Source organism: Prosopis cineraria, unplaced genomic scaffold (genome assembly GCF_029017545.1).
Source record: "Prosopis cineraria cultivar Desert tree isolate PC_DT_omini unplaced genomic scaffold, ASM2901754v1 PC9, whole genome shotgun sequence".
Lineage (NCBI taxonomy): Eukaryota > Viridiplantae > Streptophyta > Magnoliopsida > Fabales > Fabaceae > Prosopis > Prosopis cineraria.
The window spans coordinates 19,093,948-19,112,337 of NW_026555340.1; the positions used below are offsets into that span (position 1 = coordinate 19,093,948).

The following is an 18,390-nucleotide window of genomic DNA, read 5'->3' on the forward strand; positions in this document are numbered from 1 at the left end:
TATGTACAATCAATGGTTTCAATGACCAACCGTTAAAACCAACTATCTTTTTATAATCTAAAATAATCCATTTAAGTCCGTGTGGGATTTTAAGAATATTCATAGGGATTTAAATTAATCCCAGTATCGTGTGGGATAATAGTCCTCGCAGATATAGTGATTCTCAATTTTTATTTTGCAAATAATCATGTAATACACAATTAAAAATAATTAATTAAATTAATGCATTTAACTTGTAATCTATTCACCAATTATAGCTTTTAGTCATGTGAGATTTTTAAAATCTCCGTAGACATCTAAGATAGTCGTATATCGTATGAGTCAATAAGACTCTGTAAATATAACGATTAAGCTTTCTAAAACATATATGTAGAAATTATATATTAAATTAATTAACTAAAAAGATGTATTTAAATAAATTTAATTTCTTTATCGTGTGAGATTTTAGAATCTCCGCAAATATTAGGATACTCACATTACCATATAAGTCAATAAGGCTTTGCAGGTATGATGATTTAAATTCTTCAAAAACATGTATATACACACTTAAAACATATTATTAACACTTAAAAATATACGTAAGAATATAGAATAAATTAAATTGCTAAACTCTTCTATCGTGTGAGATTTCAAAATCTCCGCAGATATTTAGAGCAATTGCATTACCACATGAACCAATAAGGTCTGTAGTTATTGCAATTAAAATTCCCAATCACAAGAGATAAAAAAAAATCTTTTAAACCATTTCCTTTTCTTTAACTCAAAATTCAAAAATTGAGAAAATAATTAAAATAAATTACCTTTTGCAATTTAAAACACACATATCAAAATTTCAGAAATTGTTTTATTTGCAAAATGATGAGTTATTTCTAATTAATCTCTTCAAAAAATATTTTTACCGACAAACTCTTAAGCCCGAACTACGTGGACTTTGATCCCCATCACAGGGTACGTAGGCCTCAGAGTCAGATTCTGAGTCAAGTCCGTCCTTGTAAATAAATAAATATTTTTCACCTAATTCTTATCATTTTTATCAAACACATAAATACAAAAGGGATAATTAAAATAATCATAAAATCATATTAAAAGAGCAATAAACTTCAGGTAACCGTTCTGACGAACGGGTGTTGTGGGGTGCCTAACACCTTCCCCACACTCAACCGACTCCCGAACCTATTCTCTGATTTTGCAGATCACCCTTATCCTCCTTTAATCGGTTCCCGAGATTTACCTCAAAATCTTGGTGGCGACTCCTCGTTCGATCCGGTTCTCGCCGCGAAGGCCGGGACCTCGCTCGCGCGCCGTCCGCGTCGCATTTTTTCGGGTGCGACAGTTGGCGACTCCACTGGGGAGATATGAGAGTCAAGCCTGTATAATTTGTTGCGCTCAAAATATAATATAGTTTTTCTTTATCCCTTTTAATTTGTGTGGGTTTTTTTTCCCTTCCTTTTTTTTTTCTTTCTTTTTTTTTTTCTTCTCTCTCTCTCTTTTTGATTCTTATAACATGTCTTAGGATAGATAACATGCGAAATGAACCTTAGGATAGATGACTTTTATTTGTACATATATTTGTTTCTCTATTTGATCTGATTAAAAGTTGGGAGTTAGGTAGCATATGAGAATAAGATAGCATGCTTGCATGCTCTCATCACACTATACACTTACACAATTTGACACACACATATTTTGGGCCCTATACCCGGGTCTGTGAGTACTATAGGTTAGTAGAGGTTAGTAGTGGTTTCCCTGTGGAGTTTTGAACTCTCGGAGGTTACCATGACCTCACCCAAGCTGTTACTTGCCTAATAAATTTGGTCCCTGTAGAGCTTATGTTCTTGGAGGGCCAAAATATTAAGTAAGGTCTTCACCTTTGTGTGAGGGCATCTTGGGAGCCTTTTAGGAATATACATCCACCCGTGAATTACACGTTTCAGACACACAGCTAGTAGCCAACCATTCGTGAGCACCCGATTATGAACTTAAGTCTCCCTGAATAGGACGCAGGATGAGAGTATTGATCTTTTATTGCATCATTGTCATAGCATGTCATCATAAAGTATTCGCATTTTTTTTAAAAAAAACCACAAATTAAATAATTTCTCTTGTCATTGAGTTATTTCATTTTTAAAGTTGAGACTTTAGCCATGTGTCAGTTTTAGCTGCACATAGGCTAATTAATCCCTTTCTCCCTATGGGGCAATAAGCACATTGAGGAGAGAATGGATTTTTTCCTTGCATATCTATTATCAAAATCATTTTTATCATTTTTTTTTTCTTTTCTCAAAAATAAGATTGTAAGGCTAAACCTTTCAACATTAATCATGTAGGGGATTTAAGCCTCTCGTCCATTAATTGTTTACTCCATCTCCCTATGGTGCAATAAGTATCTAGAGGAGAGGGTTTCAAAAAAGTGAGCCAGATAGCTTGCTAAAATTATGAGAATTGTATATTATTAACCTTTGTTTTGATTAACAGGAACCGTGAGTTATTCCAGAATCTTTGTGAAATTGGCATAAGGGATAAATGGCACTCGAAGGTAGTACAAATCTAAGTCATACTGGAAAATTATATCAGGGAAAAGGGATCAAATTATCTGTAAAAGTTGAGCCGCTGGAAACCTTAATTGAGTTGAGCCGTCATATCAAAGGGAAGATTATGCAAGATTTTAAAAGGAAATATGGAAATATCTTGGATCTTCTGTCAGTCACAATACATAATGATGCAATAATGGAATTAAGCCAATATTGGGATGCCTCGTTAAGATGTTTCACATTTCAAGACTTCCAAATGGCACCGACTTTGGAAGAATATGGAGAAATTTTGAGAATGCCCCTTAAGGAGAACATGGCAGTATATCTTTATCCTGGATATTTACCATCTCGAGGCACGATAGCGAAAATTTTGGAAATTCCTAAGGAAAAGGTACGAATGGTTTGCCCAGGACAAACAGAGGGAATCTCAAGAGCTGATGTAGAAGCCCACTTGAAAGTTTTTGGCAGGAAAAGAGGCTTGGGTTACATTTTGCAGAGTCTTTGCCTTATGCATATATGGAATAATCCTGTTTCCATCATCAATTGGCATAATTGACTTAGGAGCCATTAGTGTATTCCAAATGGTGGAATACCATAACGTGAATCCGGTACCAGCAATCTTGGCAGAAACGTACTTGACCTTAACTCAATGTCACGATAAAGGGAAAGGAAAGGTCAATTGTTGTATTGCATTACTGGATTTATGGATGCTTGGCCACCTTTATGGAAAGACGCTTCCTTTCAGAAAGAAGAACGACTCAGACAGTAATCCACTCATGTCTTTTAAAGGCCAATTCGTGATTGACGGAATGAGCTACATGGATTGGAAAAGAACCTTCTCAGAACTTAAAGAAAGTTCCATTTTATGGAAACTAGACTGGTGGTGGAAAGAGGAGGTTATTTACCATTGTGGTGACTTTCCGAATGTGCCTTTAATGGGACCCAGAGGGTGTATCAACTATAACCCTTCCTTAGCGTTAAGGCAACTGGCCTATAAGCAAAATGTTCCTTCTAAGAAAGAGGTGCAGGAGTTATACTTTCTACATAAGGAGGATGGGACAAAGTTATCAAACCAGAATGTCAAAGAAGCATGGCAAGAGATAGGTTACAAAGGGAAGATTGAGCTAGGGATACGTGTAGTAAACTCAAGTCCAGAATACACTACTTGGCTGAAGAGTATGATTCAAGGAGCAAATCCTTATTTCATCCTCAAAATCCCTTGTTAGGCAATGACTTGAAAGAGATTAATGGGCAATTGGTTGAATGCTTGAAGATGAAGGAAAATGAGTTACAAGCGCTTGCTAACTCCAGAGTCTAAGAATAAAGAAGAATTGGAAAAATACCAAAATGAATGCGTTGAGTTACGGAGGAAGCTAGCAAAGGAAAGAGAAGGGCATAACCTTGAAGAAACACCTGAGACTAAGAAATTGAAAAAGGAAAATGCCAAACTGAAAAGGGAAGTGCAAACTAGTGATAACAAAGTTCAAAGTACTAAAGCAAGACTTGTCAAAATAGTCAGAGAAAATGATGCATTGAAGAAGGAATTACAAGACATCAGACCCATTGAGGAGATGCAGCAAGAAATCAATACGCTCACAAGACAATTGGAAGGAAGGTGAATGAACTAGCCAGGGTGAGAGGAAGTGCAGCTGAGACAGCACAGAACTTTGTTCAGAGGCTTAATCAACAAAATGAAGTCTTAGAAGAGTGGAAATCACTTTGCCTTGATCAAACAGAAGAAACCAAGAGTGGATGTTAAAATGTAGGCAGATAATTGATTTGGCTAATGACAAAATTCCAGAATTTGCAAGAGCATTTAAGCAAGCTGAAGGCATGGTTCTCCCTAGAGGAACTCCATTAGAGATTGTTGAATTCTTCCATTTGTGCAATGAAATTGTAAAAGAACTCAATAGCGTGACAAAGTTCTAAATCTGTATTAACATTTGAATCATTGTATGAGGATCCAGATGACGCTTTGTGGTTGTGAAATTGTTGATTGATTTGTACTACCATCATTGTCTTAAAACCTTGAATTTTGATAGGATCCAATGTCCTTCTAATTCAATGGTCAACTTTGAATCCCCTATGAAATAATAAATTTCTGGAGGAATTTAAAGGGTGCTAGTGTCGTGAAACCCTTATGTCTACACAATGCTGGATATCTTACGAAACAAACGTAAAGGTAAAACTTATTAAAATTAATTATTATGTTACACAGGTAAGCCAACATTGCGCCTCGAAAGAAAAACTCGGTTGACCAGATTCCCGCCACTGAGCATACAACACACGATCGCGTCGTAGTCGTGCAATGGAAAATTCAAACGTGAATGAGTCAGCGACCTTAAATGATCGGATGTCTGCAGTGGAGTCTAAAATGGCCGAAATAAGTGACATGATGAAATTGCTAACAGAGGCTCTAAAAGGACGGAGTGATGATAACCCACCACAGAATACCGTAGCAGATGAGAACGCAGCTAATAGAACAATTGAGCCAAACAGAAGATCAGATCCTAAAGTACCCACGCCAGAAAAACAAGATTCTGGGATAGGGGCCTTTAACATACCGGATGGTCCTGGGGAAGATCATGCCTACATGTTCCAAATCCCACAAGTGCTACATAAAGAAAAGGAGTTGAAAGAAGAACTTGGAGAGATGAAAGATCAATTGAAGGCTCTTCAAGGATCAAACACGTGGGGTTCCTTAGACTTGAAAGAATTATGTTTGACCCCAGAAATTGATGTTCCCAAGAAATTCAAGATGCCAAGCTTCGATAAATATGATGGTACAAGTAACCCAATTTATCATTTGAGGGCCTATTGCACAAAGATGTCCATATGGTCACAAGATGAGAAGTTTCTGATAAACTTCTTTCCTGAAAGCTTAACTGGAGCCGCATTGACTTGGTACATGCAACTAGACCAAACCAAGATCAAAAGATGGAAAGACCTTGTGGATGTTTTCATGAGACAATACAAGTTCAATCTTGATACTGCTCCGACCAGAGAACAATTGAAAGCAATGACCAAGAAATCATCAGAGTCATTCAAAGAATATGCTCAAAGATGGAGAATAGTGGCTTCGCAAGTGCAACCTCCAATGGTTAATTCCGAACTTTGCTCGTACTTCATCCGTGCATTGCCTAAGCCATTTTACCAACACATGATAGGAACACATGTCACTGATTTTGCTGATTTAATGGTAATTGGGGAAAGGATTGACATAGACATACAGAAGGGAAGATAGCCACCTCTCAAGCTGAAAGTAGTTCACGAAAGAACTATGACCAAAAAAAGAAAGAAGGGAATGTGAACTATATTCAACCTATAAGACAAGCAGCTACCAATTCTCAAGTCCCTTATCAAGTAGAGGGAAGGAATCAAAGACAGCAACAATTTGGGTTCAGGCCTAACAAGCACGGACAGGATGGAGAGAGGAGAAATGTCCAATCCAGGGATAGTCGCCCATGGCCCAATTTTGGATTAACAAATGCTGAATTGTACCATAAACTTTTGACAGCCCAATTATTAGGTCCGCGACCTTATAAGCCTCTTGGTCCGCCTTACCCGGCATGGTATAATCCAAATGTTGTTTGTGAATACCACATGGGTGCACCTGGGCACTCAATAGAAGACTGTGTGACGTTTAAAAGGAATGTGCTAGACCTAGTTGATTCTAACCATATCCAGCTTAAAGAAGAGGGAAGCTCTACCCTTACTACTGATCCACTCCCAAATCACAAAAAACGAGTCAACGCTATTGAAGAAGAAGATGCGTGCTTCAAAAGCTCCGCAAGGATCAGGATGCCTATGAATGAGCTTTATGCTCACTTAAAGGAGTATGGCTATATGCGAGAAATGCTCCTCACGAATAATATCAGTGATCAAATGCCTGGATACTGTGAATATCATCAGGAGAAAATAGGCCATGACATAGAAAGTTGTGAACAGTTTAAAGGAGCTGTTAGAAAAATGATGGCGTTAGGGATCGTGTCTGTAAAGAAGGGAGACGCCAAAGTGTGCATGGTAGAAAAAAAACATGTTGAGCTTGTCATTAAAAATTCGAGCCAAAAGAACGGGTTCAGGCAGTCTTTTTGTGATAAACAAAGCCTCTGCAGATCTTGTACCTCACGTAAGACAACCAACATTGACCATAAGCACGCCTCATCCCTTTCCCTATGAAAGTGATCGAGCAGTCCCGTGGAAATATCAAAGCATTGTGGAGAACCACAAAAACCCAACGTTGATTGCCGGGACAAGCAATGAAATGGCAAACCAAGGGGGTTACTCGAAGTGGAAAACCATACTTACCATCTTACATTAGGAAAATGGTAAAAGAGAAAAATGCAAGTATTGACAGGCCAAAGGAAGATAATCCTAAAGAAATGGAAAAATTAGAAGATGAGTTTTTATCGATTATGAAGCAAAGTGATTACAAGCATTGTGGACCAATTGAAGAAAACTCCAGCGCGTATCTCCATACTTTCTTTGATTTTGAGTTCCGAAGCGCATCGCCAAGCATTGCAAGAAGTGTTGAATCAAGCTTTTGTGCAGCCTAATATAACCCCTGAGAAGGTGGCAAGTGTAATGAATGTTGTAAAAGCCTCCTCTACCATTTCCTTTTCGGAAGAGGAAGTTACAGAAACCGCTGTCCACCAAGCCAAGGCTTTGCACATCACTTTGAAATGTGAAGGGTTCATAATCGCAAGAGTATTAATTGACGGAGGATCAGCGTTAAATGTCTTGCCGCTCTCCACATTTGAATCATTATCACTAGAAGCTTCAAGTGTACATAAAAGTAATATTGTGGTAAGAGCATTCGATGGATCAAGACGGGAAGTATTAGGATCCGTTTGTCTCTCCCTGGAGATAGGGCCAAGCAGGTTTAAGGTGGATTTCCAACTCATGAACATAGACCCAAGTTACACAATGCTGCTAGGAAGGCCATGGATTCATTCTGCTAGGGCTGTTCCTTCTACCTTACATCAAAAGGTTAAGTTCATCAGTGATGGGAGAATTATAGCAGTTAAAGGAGAGGAGGAAATCATGGTGAGCAAACCAAGCTCACTCCCTTATATTGAGGCTGCAGAGAAAGATCATGGAGTTTCCTTTCAAAGCCTAGAGGTCGAGAGTATTTGCGATAGTACTCACAACATCAATTCCGTCGTGGCTAAAATCATGCAAAGAGTGGGTTTATGCCAGGGAAAGGTTTAGGCTCTCATTTACAAGGAATTACGTGTCCAATTAAGGTTTTGGATAATTGTAATCGCCAAGGGTTAGGGTATGAGCCTACCCTAGAAGACCAGATGAAAGACAAAGCAAGCTTGGCAAAAGGCAAAAAGGCTAGTAAATTGGAGATTCCACACATTAAAGAATCCTTCCCAGGCCCGTCCGAGATGATATATAAACCAACTATCTCAGTGATCTCTTTTAATGAAGATGTAGCATGCAGAACAAGTGCCTCAATTAGTCGATGATTCCAACAAAGTTCTAGCGAATTGGGAGTTTGAAGAGGCCAATGATGTCATTAGCTTAGAGTAATTGTTTCAATTATGTTGTTCCTACTTTATCCACTTTTGAGCCCAGGTTTAGGTAATAGATCTTGGGTATTCACTAATGCAAACTTTTGATACACATAATTCATGAAAATGAATTTCAATTGCATTCATGTCTATTTCTTTATTCCACCCTATCTACTTCAATACATCTTTCTCCGTTTCATTCCTGTTCCTTATTTTATCTCGTTCCATATTCATTATCCAGGGATTTTGTTTCTTCTGATTCCATCTCCCACCCAGAGATTAATAAACCCTGTGAAGATGATTCATTCGTTGCCACTGATATGCATGATTGTGAGTCTGATGATGAAGACATAATCCAAACTTTTTCAAAGATGCTTGAATTGAGTGATAAGGGAATATGCCCACATGAAGAAGTGATTGAGATGGTTAATATGGGAACCGAGGAGGATCAAAGAATGCTCAAAATAGTAGATAATCCTGAAAGAGAACAAATGATTGAGTTGTTCAAAGAATACATAGATGTGTTTGCATGGTCATATAAAGACATGCCTGGGCTAGACCCAAGCATTGCTTCTCATAAAATACCATTACTTCCCAAGGTCGAGCCTAAGAAACAGAAGTTAAGGAGAATGAACACGGGGGTGTCCTTGCAAATAAAAGAAGAAGTAATAAAGCAGTTAGAAGCAGGATTTTTGGAGGTAGTAACTTACCCACAATGGGTGGCAAATATTGTTCCTGTTCCTAAAAAAGATGGTCGGATTCGAATGTGTGTTGATTATCGTAATCTAAATAATGCGAGTCCGAAAGATGACTTTCCATTACCCCACATTGATGTATTGGTCGATAATACTGCTCGAAGCTATCGCTATTCCTTTATGGATGGTTATTCAGGGTACAATCAAATCCCTATGCATGAAAGGGATAAAGAGAAAACAACCTTTACAACCCAATGGGGAACTTATTGTTATCGGGTAATGCCTTTTGGTTTGAAAAATGCTGGGGCAACTTATCAACGAGCTATGGTAGCACTATTCCATGACATGATGCATAAAGAAATTGAAGTATATGTAGATGATATGGTAGCTAAATCAGCGGAGAATGAGAGTCATGTTGGAGTCCTTAGAAAGCTATTTGGGAGATTACGCGAATATCGGCTAAGATTGAATCCTAACAAATGCATTTTTGGAGCTCTTTCTGGGAAGTTATTGGATTCATTGTGAGTCGTAAAGGGATAGAAGTAGATCCAGATAAAGTGAGAGCAATTCGAGAAATGCCATCTCCCCAAACAGAGAAAGAAGTTAGAAGTTTCTTGGGACGATTGAATTACATTGCTAGATTCATTGCCAATCTAACAGCCACTTGCGAACCAATGTTTAAGCTGTTAAAGAAAAATTGCAAGGAGACATGGGATGATGATTGTCAAAAGGCCTTTGATAAAATTAAAGATTATTTGTTAAATCCCCCGATTTTGGTACCTCCATCACCAGATCGTCCACTAATCCTTTACCTAACAACTTTACCTCGCTCAATGGGAGCAATGCTAGGTCAACTTGATGATTCTGGAAAGAAGGAAAGAGCGATTTATTTCTTGAGCAAGAAGTTTAATGAGTGTGAAGCTCGTTATCCGGGATTGAGCAAACTTGTTGTGGACTAGTATGGGCAACTAGAAGGCTAAGGCAATACATGCTTTACTACACTACCTGGCTAATCTCACGAGTGGACCCACTTAAATACATCTTTGAGAGCCCGCACATTGCTGGTAGAGTACTAAAATGGCAAGTTGTATATCAGAATATGATATAAAGCATGTGATGCAAAAGTCAGTCAAAGGTAGTGCAATAGCAGATCACTTGGCCGATAATCCTTTAGGGGATGACCAGCCATTAGATTTTCAATTTCCTGATGAAGGCATATGCACTACAGAAGAAGGTTGTGGTGAAGGAAACAATGAAGAGCAAGAATGGGAAATGTATTTTGATGGAGCCGCCAACATGCATGGAAATGGGGTAGGAGCGGTGATCGTTTCACCAGAAGGAAAACAATTTCCAGTGGCCATCAAATTAGAATTTGATTGTACTAATAACATAGCAGAATATGAAGCTTGTGTTAATGGTCTTCGAGCAGCTATTACCCTTGGTATACGGTGCTTGAAGGTATTTGGTGATTCAGCTCTCATTATTCATCAAGTAACAGGAGAATGGAGAACAAAGGATGTAAAATTGATTCCCTATCAAGAACTCCTAACAGATTTGATTAAGCAATTTAAGGTTGCTAGCTTTCATCACTTGACTAGAGATAAAAACCGTTTCGCTGATGCTTTAGCCACTTTAGCAGTAATGATCCAACTTGATTGTGGAGTCCATATCCAACCCATCCAAGTAGAAGCTAGAAGCTTTCTAGCATACTGTCTGAATGTTGAAGAAGATCGAGAAGAATATCCTTGGTTCCAGGATATTAAGGATTATATCACTAAGAGATCATACCCAGCTGGAATGCTGAGAATGAAAAGAAAACCCTTCGTCGTTTGGCTATGACATTCTTTATCAGTCAAGATATTCTGTACAAGAGGGGTTATGATGGTACTTTACTTCGCTGTGTGAGTTCAGAAGAAGCAAAGAAAATCATGGTTGAGGTACATGAGGGCATATGTGGCACGCATGCGAATGGTCACACTATGGCCAAACAGATTCAAAGGTGTGGCTACTTCTGGCTAACAATAGAGAAAGATTGCTTTGAGCATGTCAAGAAATGCCACAAATGTCAGATCTATGCTAATAGGATAAATGCTCCTCCAATCCCATTACATAATTTAGTATCACCCTGGCCATTCTCAATGTGGGGCATTGACATTATTGGCCCAATTAACCCAAAAGCTTCGAATGGACATCGCTTCATCCTTGTCGCGATTGACTATTTCACAAAATGGGTAGAAGCAAATTCATTTGCTAGCATCACGCAAAAGACGTTCCTTAAATTCATAAAGACAAATATTTTATGCCGATATGGGATTCCTGAAAGGATCATTACTGATAATGGTCCCAATCTCAATGGAACGAAGTCAGGAACTTTTGCGAGAAGTTCCAAATCAAGCATCATAATTTAGCCCTGTATAGACCTCAAATGAATGGAGCAGTTGAAGCAGCCAATAAAAATATTAAGAAGATCATTGGAAAAATGACAGTAACTTATAAGGATTGGCATGAGATGCTTCCCTATGCTTTACATGGTTATCGTACTACTGCACGCACATCCATAGGGGTGACCCCATACTCCCTTGTTTATGGAATGGAAGCTGTTACACCCATTGAGATAGAAATACCATCTTTAAGAGTATTGGCAGAGGTAGATTTAGAAGAAAATGAATGGATACGAACCCGATTTGAGCAACTTAACATGATTGAAGAGAAAAGGCTCATTGCAATGTGTCATGGACAATTGTACTAAAAGAGAATGGCAAGAGCTTTTGATAAAAAACTTCGCCCACGGGAATTCAGTGCTGGGGATCTTGTACTCAAGAAAATATTGCCTAACCAAGAAGATAATAGAGGCAAATGGGCTCCGACCTATGAGGGACCTTATGTTGTCAAACATGCCTTTTCTGGAGGAGCACTGATCCTAGCTGACATGGACGGTCAAGAGTTAGCAAAGCCCATTAATGCAGATGCTGTCAAGCGTTACTTTGCTTAAACAGAAAATGAAAAAGAATGAAGCGCTCGTTAGGTTGAAAACCTGTAAAGGCAACCTAGGCAAAAGTTAGAGCTAATAGAAAATGAAAAGGAAAGAATAGCTCGTTAGGTTAAAAAACCTGTAAAGGTAATCTAAGCAAAAGTTAGAGCTAAAAAAAAAAAGGGGGCAAAGCCATGATAAGAAGAAGAAGAGTTCGCCAAGACAAAAGGATGTCTTAGGAGAAGAAAAGGAAGGCATCAAAAGTTAATTATCTATGTTTGGGAAAGTTGTCTCCATCGTCTCTCATATTATGCATATCAATAGCAGCTCAGTGAAACACCTGTTGGGGTTTTGAAAAGCTAAAGGAAGAGATGTGATTAAGTAAATCCATATATCCCATTCGCGCTTTAGCCATTTTACTCATAGACCAAGATATTCCCATTTCTCTATGAATTTTAGCATCAGTGAATGAATTTTTTCCGCCCTTGCTCCTTTGAGACCATCTTTCTTCTCGTTTCGTGTTATCATATTCAAATTCATATCCCCTATATTACAGCAGGTTCGCATTCAAGGAACAATATTTATTGACGCATTTACTTGACGTAGAATGCTGGTATCTTTATTCTCGCCTTTCGCCCTTGAGGTATCAAGATCATTACGTAGGTGTAAAATGATAATGAGAGCATGTCTACTATCAGTGTTTGGTTATAATAGTTAATCTCATTAATTTGAAGACAAGATCAAGTGACGAGAATTTGGTCATTGGAATTTTCTAAAGAGGGGCAACGGCATACTGTGATACTACACCTATTAATGAATAAAGGTTAAATAACAGACTTGGAGGTATTACCTTATGTTCGAAATGATTTATTCAATGTGCACAAAATTTTAAAAAAAAAGATAAATACCAAGATAGTTTTCAACATTAAGCTTTCCAATAAAATTTTTGCAATACATTTGTATTATTCATACATTTGCATTGGGGCAAATAAGCACGTCTTACCCTTTACATTGCAAATCATCCATCCAATGTATATTGTACATATTTTTAGCACCTATGAACACCATACATGGCGCATTACCACATTGCATGCCTTGTCATAGAAACACGCCACATTTAAAAAAAAACATGCATTACGCATTATCTATCCATCACATACTTAACTCAAAATTTGCCTTCACTTAGATTGGGGCAAATAAATAAAAAAAAATCATCATGCATTGCATATCACCCCATTGCATGCACTGCTACAGAGTATGCCCCATTTGGATTGGGGCGAACCCAAAATTGCAGAACCCAAGGAAGTAAGAGAAGAAATAACAAACCTCACCTGTGAGTTTCTCATATTTTTCACGTGAGATAGAACCTATTCTCACAACCCCAAAAGCCCAGTATCAGCTGGCATAATTCTTTAAAGCCCTGTAACGGCAGGCACCCTAAAGCCCTGTTACGACAGGCACCCTAAAGCCCAGTACCGGCTGGTATAATTCTTTAAAGCCCTGTAACGGCAGGCACCCCTAAAGCCCTGTTACGGCAGGCACCCTAAAGCCCAGTACCGGCTGGCACGATTCTTTAAAGCCCTGTAACGGCAGGCACCCCTAAAGCCCTGTTACGGCAGGCACCCTAAAGCCTAGTACCGGCTGGCATGATTCTTTAAAAGCCCTGTAACGGCAGGCACCCCAAAGCCCTGTCACGGCAGGCAACCCCAAAAGCCCAATACCGGCTGGCACGATTCTTTAAAAGCCCTGTAACGGCAGGCACCCCTAAAGCCCAGTACCGGCTGGCATGATTCTTTAAAAGCCCTGTAACGGCAGGCACCCCAAAGCCCTGTCATGGCAGGCAACCCCAAAAGTCCAGTACCGGCTGGCACGATTCTTTAAAAGCCCTGTAACGGCAGGCACCCCAAAGCCCTGTCACGGCAGGCAACCCCAAAAGCCCAGTACCGGCTGGCATAATTCTTTAAAGCCCTGTAACAGCAGGCACCCCAAAGCCTAGTACCGACTGGTACGATTCTTTAAAGCCCTGTAAAGGCAAGCATCCACCAGGTCCTTTGGAACATAGGCATTTCATCTCCATTGAGGTTTTGTTTTGTTTAGTTCTTAAATCACATTTCATTTTAAACCCTTTGTTTTATTTTGTTTTTGTTGTTTTGTTTTTTGTTTTTATTTAGTTGTAGGTACCTAAGAGTCTTGCCCTTCCAAACAAAATACATGTTTCTCTCTTCATTCATTTCTAAGATAAAAATATCATCTTATGAAGTTTTCACTTAGAAATCAAATGATGAGGGGGCAACTAGTCAACATATATTTTGTTTGGATCGTTGTCATTTGGTTATTTTCATTTGCATCACAAAAACATCAAGAAATAAAAAAAAATTCATCATTTTACAGTGTTCGTTATCCTATAGTCTTGCATTCTTTTATGTTATTTGGTTATTTTCATTTGCATCACATTGCTTAAAAAAAATCAAAAAAAATCATTTTATTGTCTTGCATTGTGTTTGGATCTTTGTCAATTGATCATTTTCTTTTGCATCACATCATCTCATCACATTACTAAAACAAAAAAAAATCATGTCATTATGTTAGTTAAGCAATAGTCTGGCATTTAATTATATCTTGTCGTGTCAAGGGCAATTAGGTCTTTTCATAGGTATTGCATGGCCGGCCAAAATACATGTTCTATCTTTACTTGTCACTTATGTAAGAATTCAAAAGCACACTTTTTCATATACTTACATAAGAAACAAGTAAAGAGGGGCAACTGTGAACACCGTATTTTGTCCGGGCATTTTTTTTAAATTTTAATAATAAAAAATCAAAAAAAATATATAAAAAATATAAAAATGAAATTGATCCTTTTAGGATTATATTTTCAAAAAAAATCTTGCTCAATTTTTTTTGAAAAAAAATCTCTCTCAAATTATCCCAACCATTCAAAGATATTGGGAATCAATTTTTTTTGAGACTCAACTTTTTTTTAAATTTCTCTCCTTAAATTTTTTCCATTTAAAAAATATGTAAACTTTTCTTTCTCTCCCTTAATCTAATTAACAAAAAAAGAGCATTAAAGAATGGCTAAAAAAAAAGGAAGAGAGCATCAGAACACACGCACACATATACTCTTTCGGCCATGTGCAGAAAAAGAAGAAAACAGCAGAAAAGAGACACGAAATGCAGAGACACAAAATGCAAAAACAGCAAAGAAATGCAGAAACAGCGAAGAAACACAGGCACAGAGACGCAGAAATAAAATAAGCATACACTTTCGGCCATATAGCAGGAAAAAGGACAGAAACAACAGAACGCACGAGCTGCAGATGCTGAAAGAAACAGCAAAAAACAGACATGAAACGCAGAAGAAGCAAAACAGAGCATAAAGAATAGTAAGCAACTGGAACACGTACGCATATACTTTCGGCTGGCAGGAGAAAAGAAACAGAACTAAGGACGCATGCATGCATGAAGGAAATGGCACAGCAGAGAAAGCAGACGGGACGGCACAGAAAATAGAGACAGAAACGTAAAAAAAACAGAGCAGACTTCGGCGCACACAGCAGAAACAGTAGTAAAGAAGAAGCAGAGCAGAAGAGCAATGATTCACCTCTTCCATCCTCTATATAAGACTGAACAGAAAACTAGAGGAGGAGGTTGGGAGAGAGAGCAAGAAAAGCAAAAAAAACGAGCTGGACGAAAAGAAAAAAAACAGAGACCGAGGGGAGGAAGAAAGACGTAGACGGAGATGATAAAGAGAGAAAGAAGAAACAAAGAGAGAATCTGGAGAAAAGAGAAATAGAGACAGAGCAAGAGGGGAAGAAAAACACGAGCTGGACTAAGAAAAAACAGAGACAGAGGTGAAGAAAGAAGAAAACGGTGACAGAGAAGAGTTTTTTTTCTGGAAAATAGAGACGTCCGAGAAGAGAGGAGAAGGAGAACACCGAGCTACTATTCCCACCCAGTCAGAGACGCAGAACAAACAGAAAGGGGAGCTGATCCAAGACACAAAAAGAGAAACGGAGAGAAAGAGTAAACCGAAAAGAGACGGAGACGGAGTTCTTCTGATTCAAAAACGGTAAATGCCTCGTTGATTAATTATTTACATTAGAGATGAAAATCCTTTCCCATGCTTTCCTGTCCGTCTACTCATTTTCTTGTGTTATGAGTTATGTTTATTTGAACTCGGTTATTTGTATATCCGATTTAGTTTCATTAAAATTAATCATTTATTTGGCTTTTTTCATATTCATAACACTTCTTTAAGGTAAGAAGGAGAGACTTCATATGGAAGTTGGACTTGCTGCCATGAACAAATTTTAGTATGGACTTGTAGTGTTTTTGACAAAATAATAAAAATAATAATAAATAAATAAATAAAATGATTGTTGTTTGAAAAGAAAAGTGAAGAAGAGGGATGAAGAGATTATAAATGAAATTTGGCTTGCAAGCCTCACATAATTATGGGCATATTCTCATTATAGCTTTTTCTAAAAAAAATGTGTGTGATCATTACGCCAAATTATGGAATTGGGTTTTAAATATGTTTCTAGCATGAAAAGTCATAGTAATATGTATGGGCATGATTTTTTTTTATCTCCATTAATTCTAAGGTCCTTTACTTGTTAATAATATTGTTACACTCATACCGTATGACACTTTCTATCCACATGTACAATTGTATAAAAGATTAAGAGGAGAGAATTCAATTCTCATCTAAAAAAAATGAATAAGAGAAGGTTTCTTGTATTTTATTAACTTGCCGTGTGAGATTTTAAGAATTTTCGTAGGCATTTAAAGTGATCTTATACCGTATAAATCAATAAGATTTCGCAGGTATAGAGATCTAATTTATATGTACAATCAATGGTTTCAATGACCAACCGTTAAAACCAACTATCTTTTTATAATCTAAATAATCCATTTAAGTTCCGTGTGGGATTTTAAGAATATTCATAGGAATTTAAATTAATCACAGTATCGTGTGGGATAATAAGTCCTCGCAGATATAGTGATTCTCAATTTTTATTTTGCAAATAATCATGTAATACACAATTTAAAAATTAATTAATTAAATTAATGCATTTAACTTGTAATCATATTCACCAATTATATCTTTTAGTCATGTGAGATTTTTAAATCTCCGTAGACATCTAAGATAGTCGTATTATCGTATGAGTCAATAAGACTCTGTAAATATAACGATTAAGCTTTCTAAAACATATATGTATAAATTATATATTAAATTAATTAAACTAAAAAGATGTATTTAAATAAATTTAATTCTTTTATCGTGTGAGATTTTAGAATCTCCGCAAATATTTAGGATACTCACATTACCGTATAAGTCAATAAGGCTTTGCAGGTATGATGATTAAAATTCTTTAAAAACATGTATATACACACTTAAAACATATTATTAACACTTAAAAATATACGTAAGAATATAGAATAAATTAAATTGCTAAACTCTTCTATCGTGTGAGATTTCAAAATCTCCGCAGATATTTAGAGCAATTGCATTACCACATGAACCAATAAGGTTCTGTAGTTATTGCAATTAAAATTCCCAATCACAAGAGATAAAAAAAAATCATTTTAAACCATTTCCTTTTCTTTAACTCAAAATTCAAAAATTGAGAAAATAATTAAAATTAAATTACCTTTTGCAATTTAAAACACACATATCAAAATTTCAGAAATTGTTTTATTTGCAAAATGGTGAGTTATTTCTAATTAATTTCTCTTCAAAAAATATTTTTACCGACAAACTCTTAAGCCCGAACTACGTGGACTTTGATCCCCATCACAGGGTACGTAGGCCTCAGAGTCAGATTCTGAGTCAAGTCCGTCCTCCCTTGTAAATAAATAAATATTTCTCACCTAATTCTTATCATTTTTATCAAACACATAAATACAAAAGGGATAATTAAAATAATCATAAAATCATATTAAAAGAGCACAACAAACTTCAGGTAACTGTTCTGACGAAACGGGTGTTGTGGGGTGCCTAACACCTTCCCCACACTCAACCGACTCCCGAACCTATTCTCTAATTTTGCAGACCACCCTTATCCTCCTTTTAATCGGTTTCCCGAGATTTACCTCAAAATCTTGGTGGCGACTCCTCGTTCGATCCGGTTCTCGCCGCGAAGGCCGGGACCTCTGCTCGCGCGCCGTCCGCGTCGCATTTTTCCGGGTGCGACACTCATAATATTAGTAATGGGTCAACGTTGAGTGCATTTAAACAAGTAGATCTTCTAAAAGAAATAGTCACAAAAAAAGCTGAAGTTGAAAAAAATATGTATTATACCTTACAATACAGGGTAAGTATTTTATTAATTACTTTTTTAATTAATTGTTGTGTTAGACACTTCAATTTTATTAAGACATAATCAAAGTTTAAATTTTTTAGGAAACATTGGATTTTGATTGTCCTCAATCTTGTGGCTGTTCCTTTACCTTTAATTTATTATCTCGATCCTCTATCTGGAGGCGTGCTGATAGATCATCATAATATGTTGAGATTATTCAATAAGTAAGTATTTATATTTATAAGAATCATTTTACATATTCATGTCTATTTACATCAATTATCATTGATTTTTTTTTGTTTTGGTAAGGCATTAAACAGCTTTCGTAGTCACAAAGAGCTTCCTTGTTTTCAGAAATAAAGATTT

At 37.1% G+C, this 18,390-nt stretch overlaps 1 protein-coding gene across 1 annotated transcript; it reads left to right on the plus strand.

The window, feature by feature from the left end:
- Window positions 1–4,839: 4,839 nt before the first annotated feature.
- On the plus strand, window positions 4,840–11,737 carry LOC129319632 (uncharacterized). The gene is given in 11 exon segments (XM_054964727.1): window positions 4,840–5,651; window positions 5,756–6,545; window positions 6,809–6,967; window positions 6,969–7,736; window positions 7,974–8,065; window positions 8,292–9,253; window positions 9,256–9,675; window positions 9,678–9,833; window positions 9,836–10,540; window positions 10,543–11,103; window positions 11,106–11,737. Coding segments are annotated over 11 exon segments (6,057 nt in total).
- The last annotated feature ends 6,653 nt before the right edge of the window (window positions 11,738–18,390 follow it).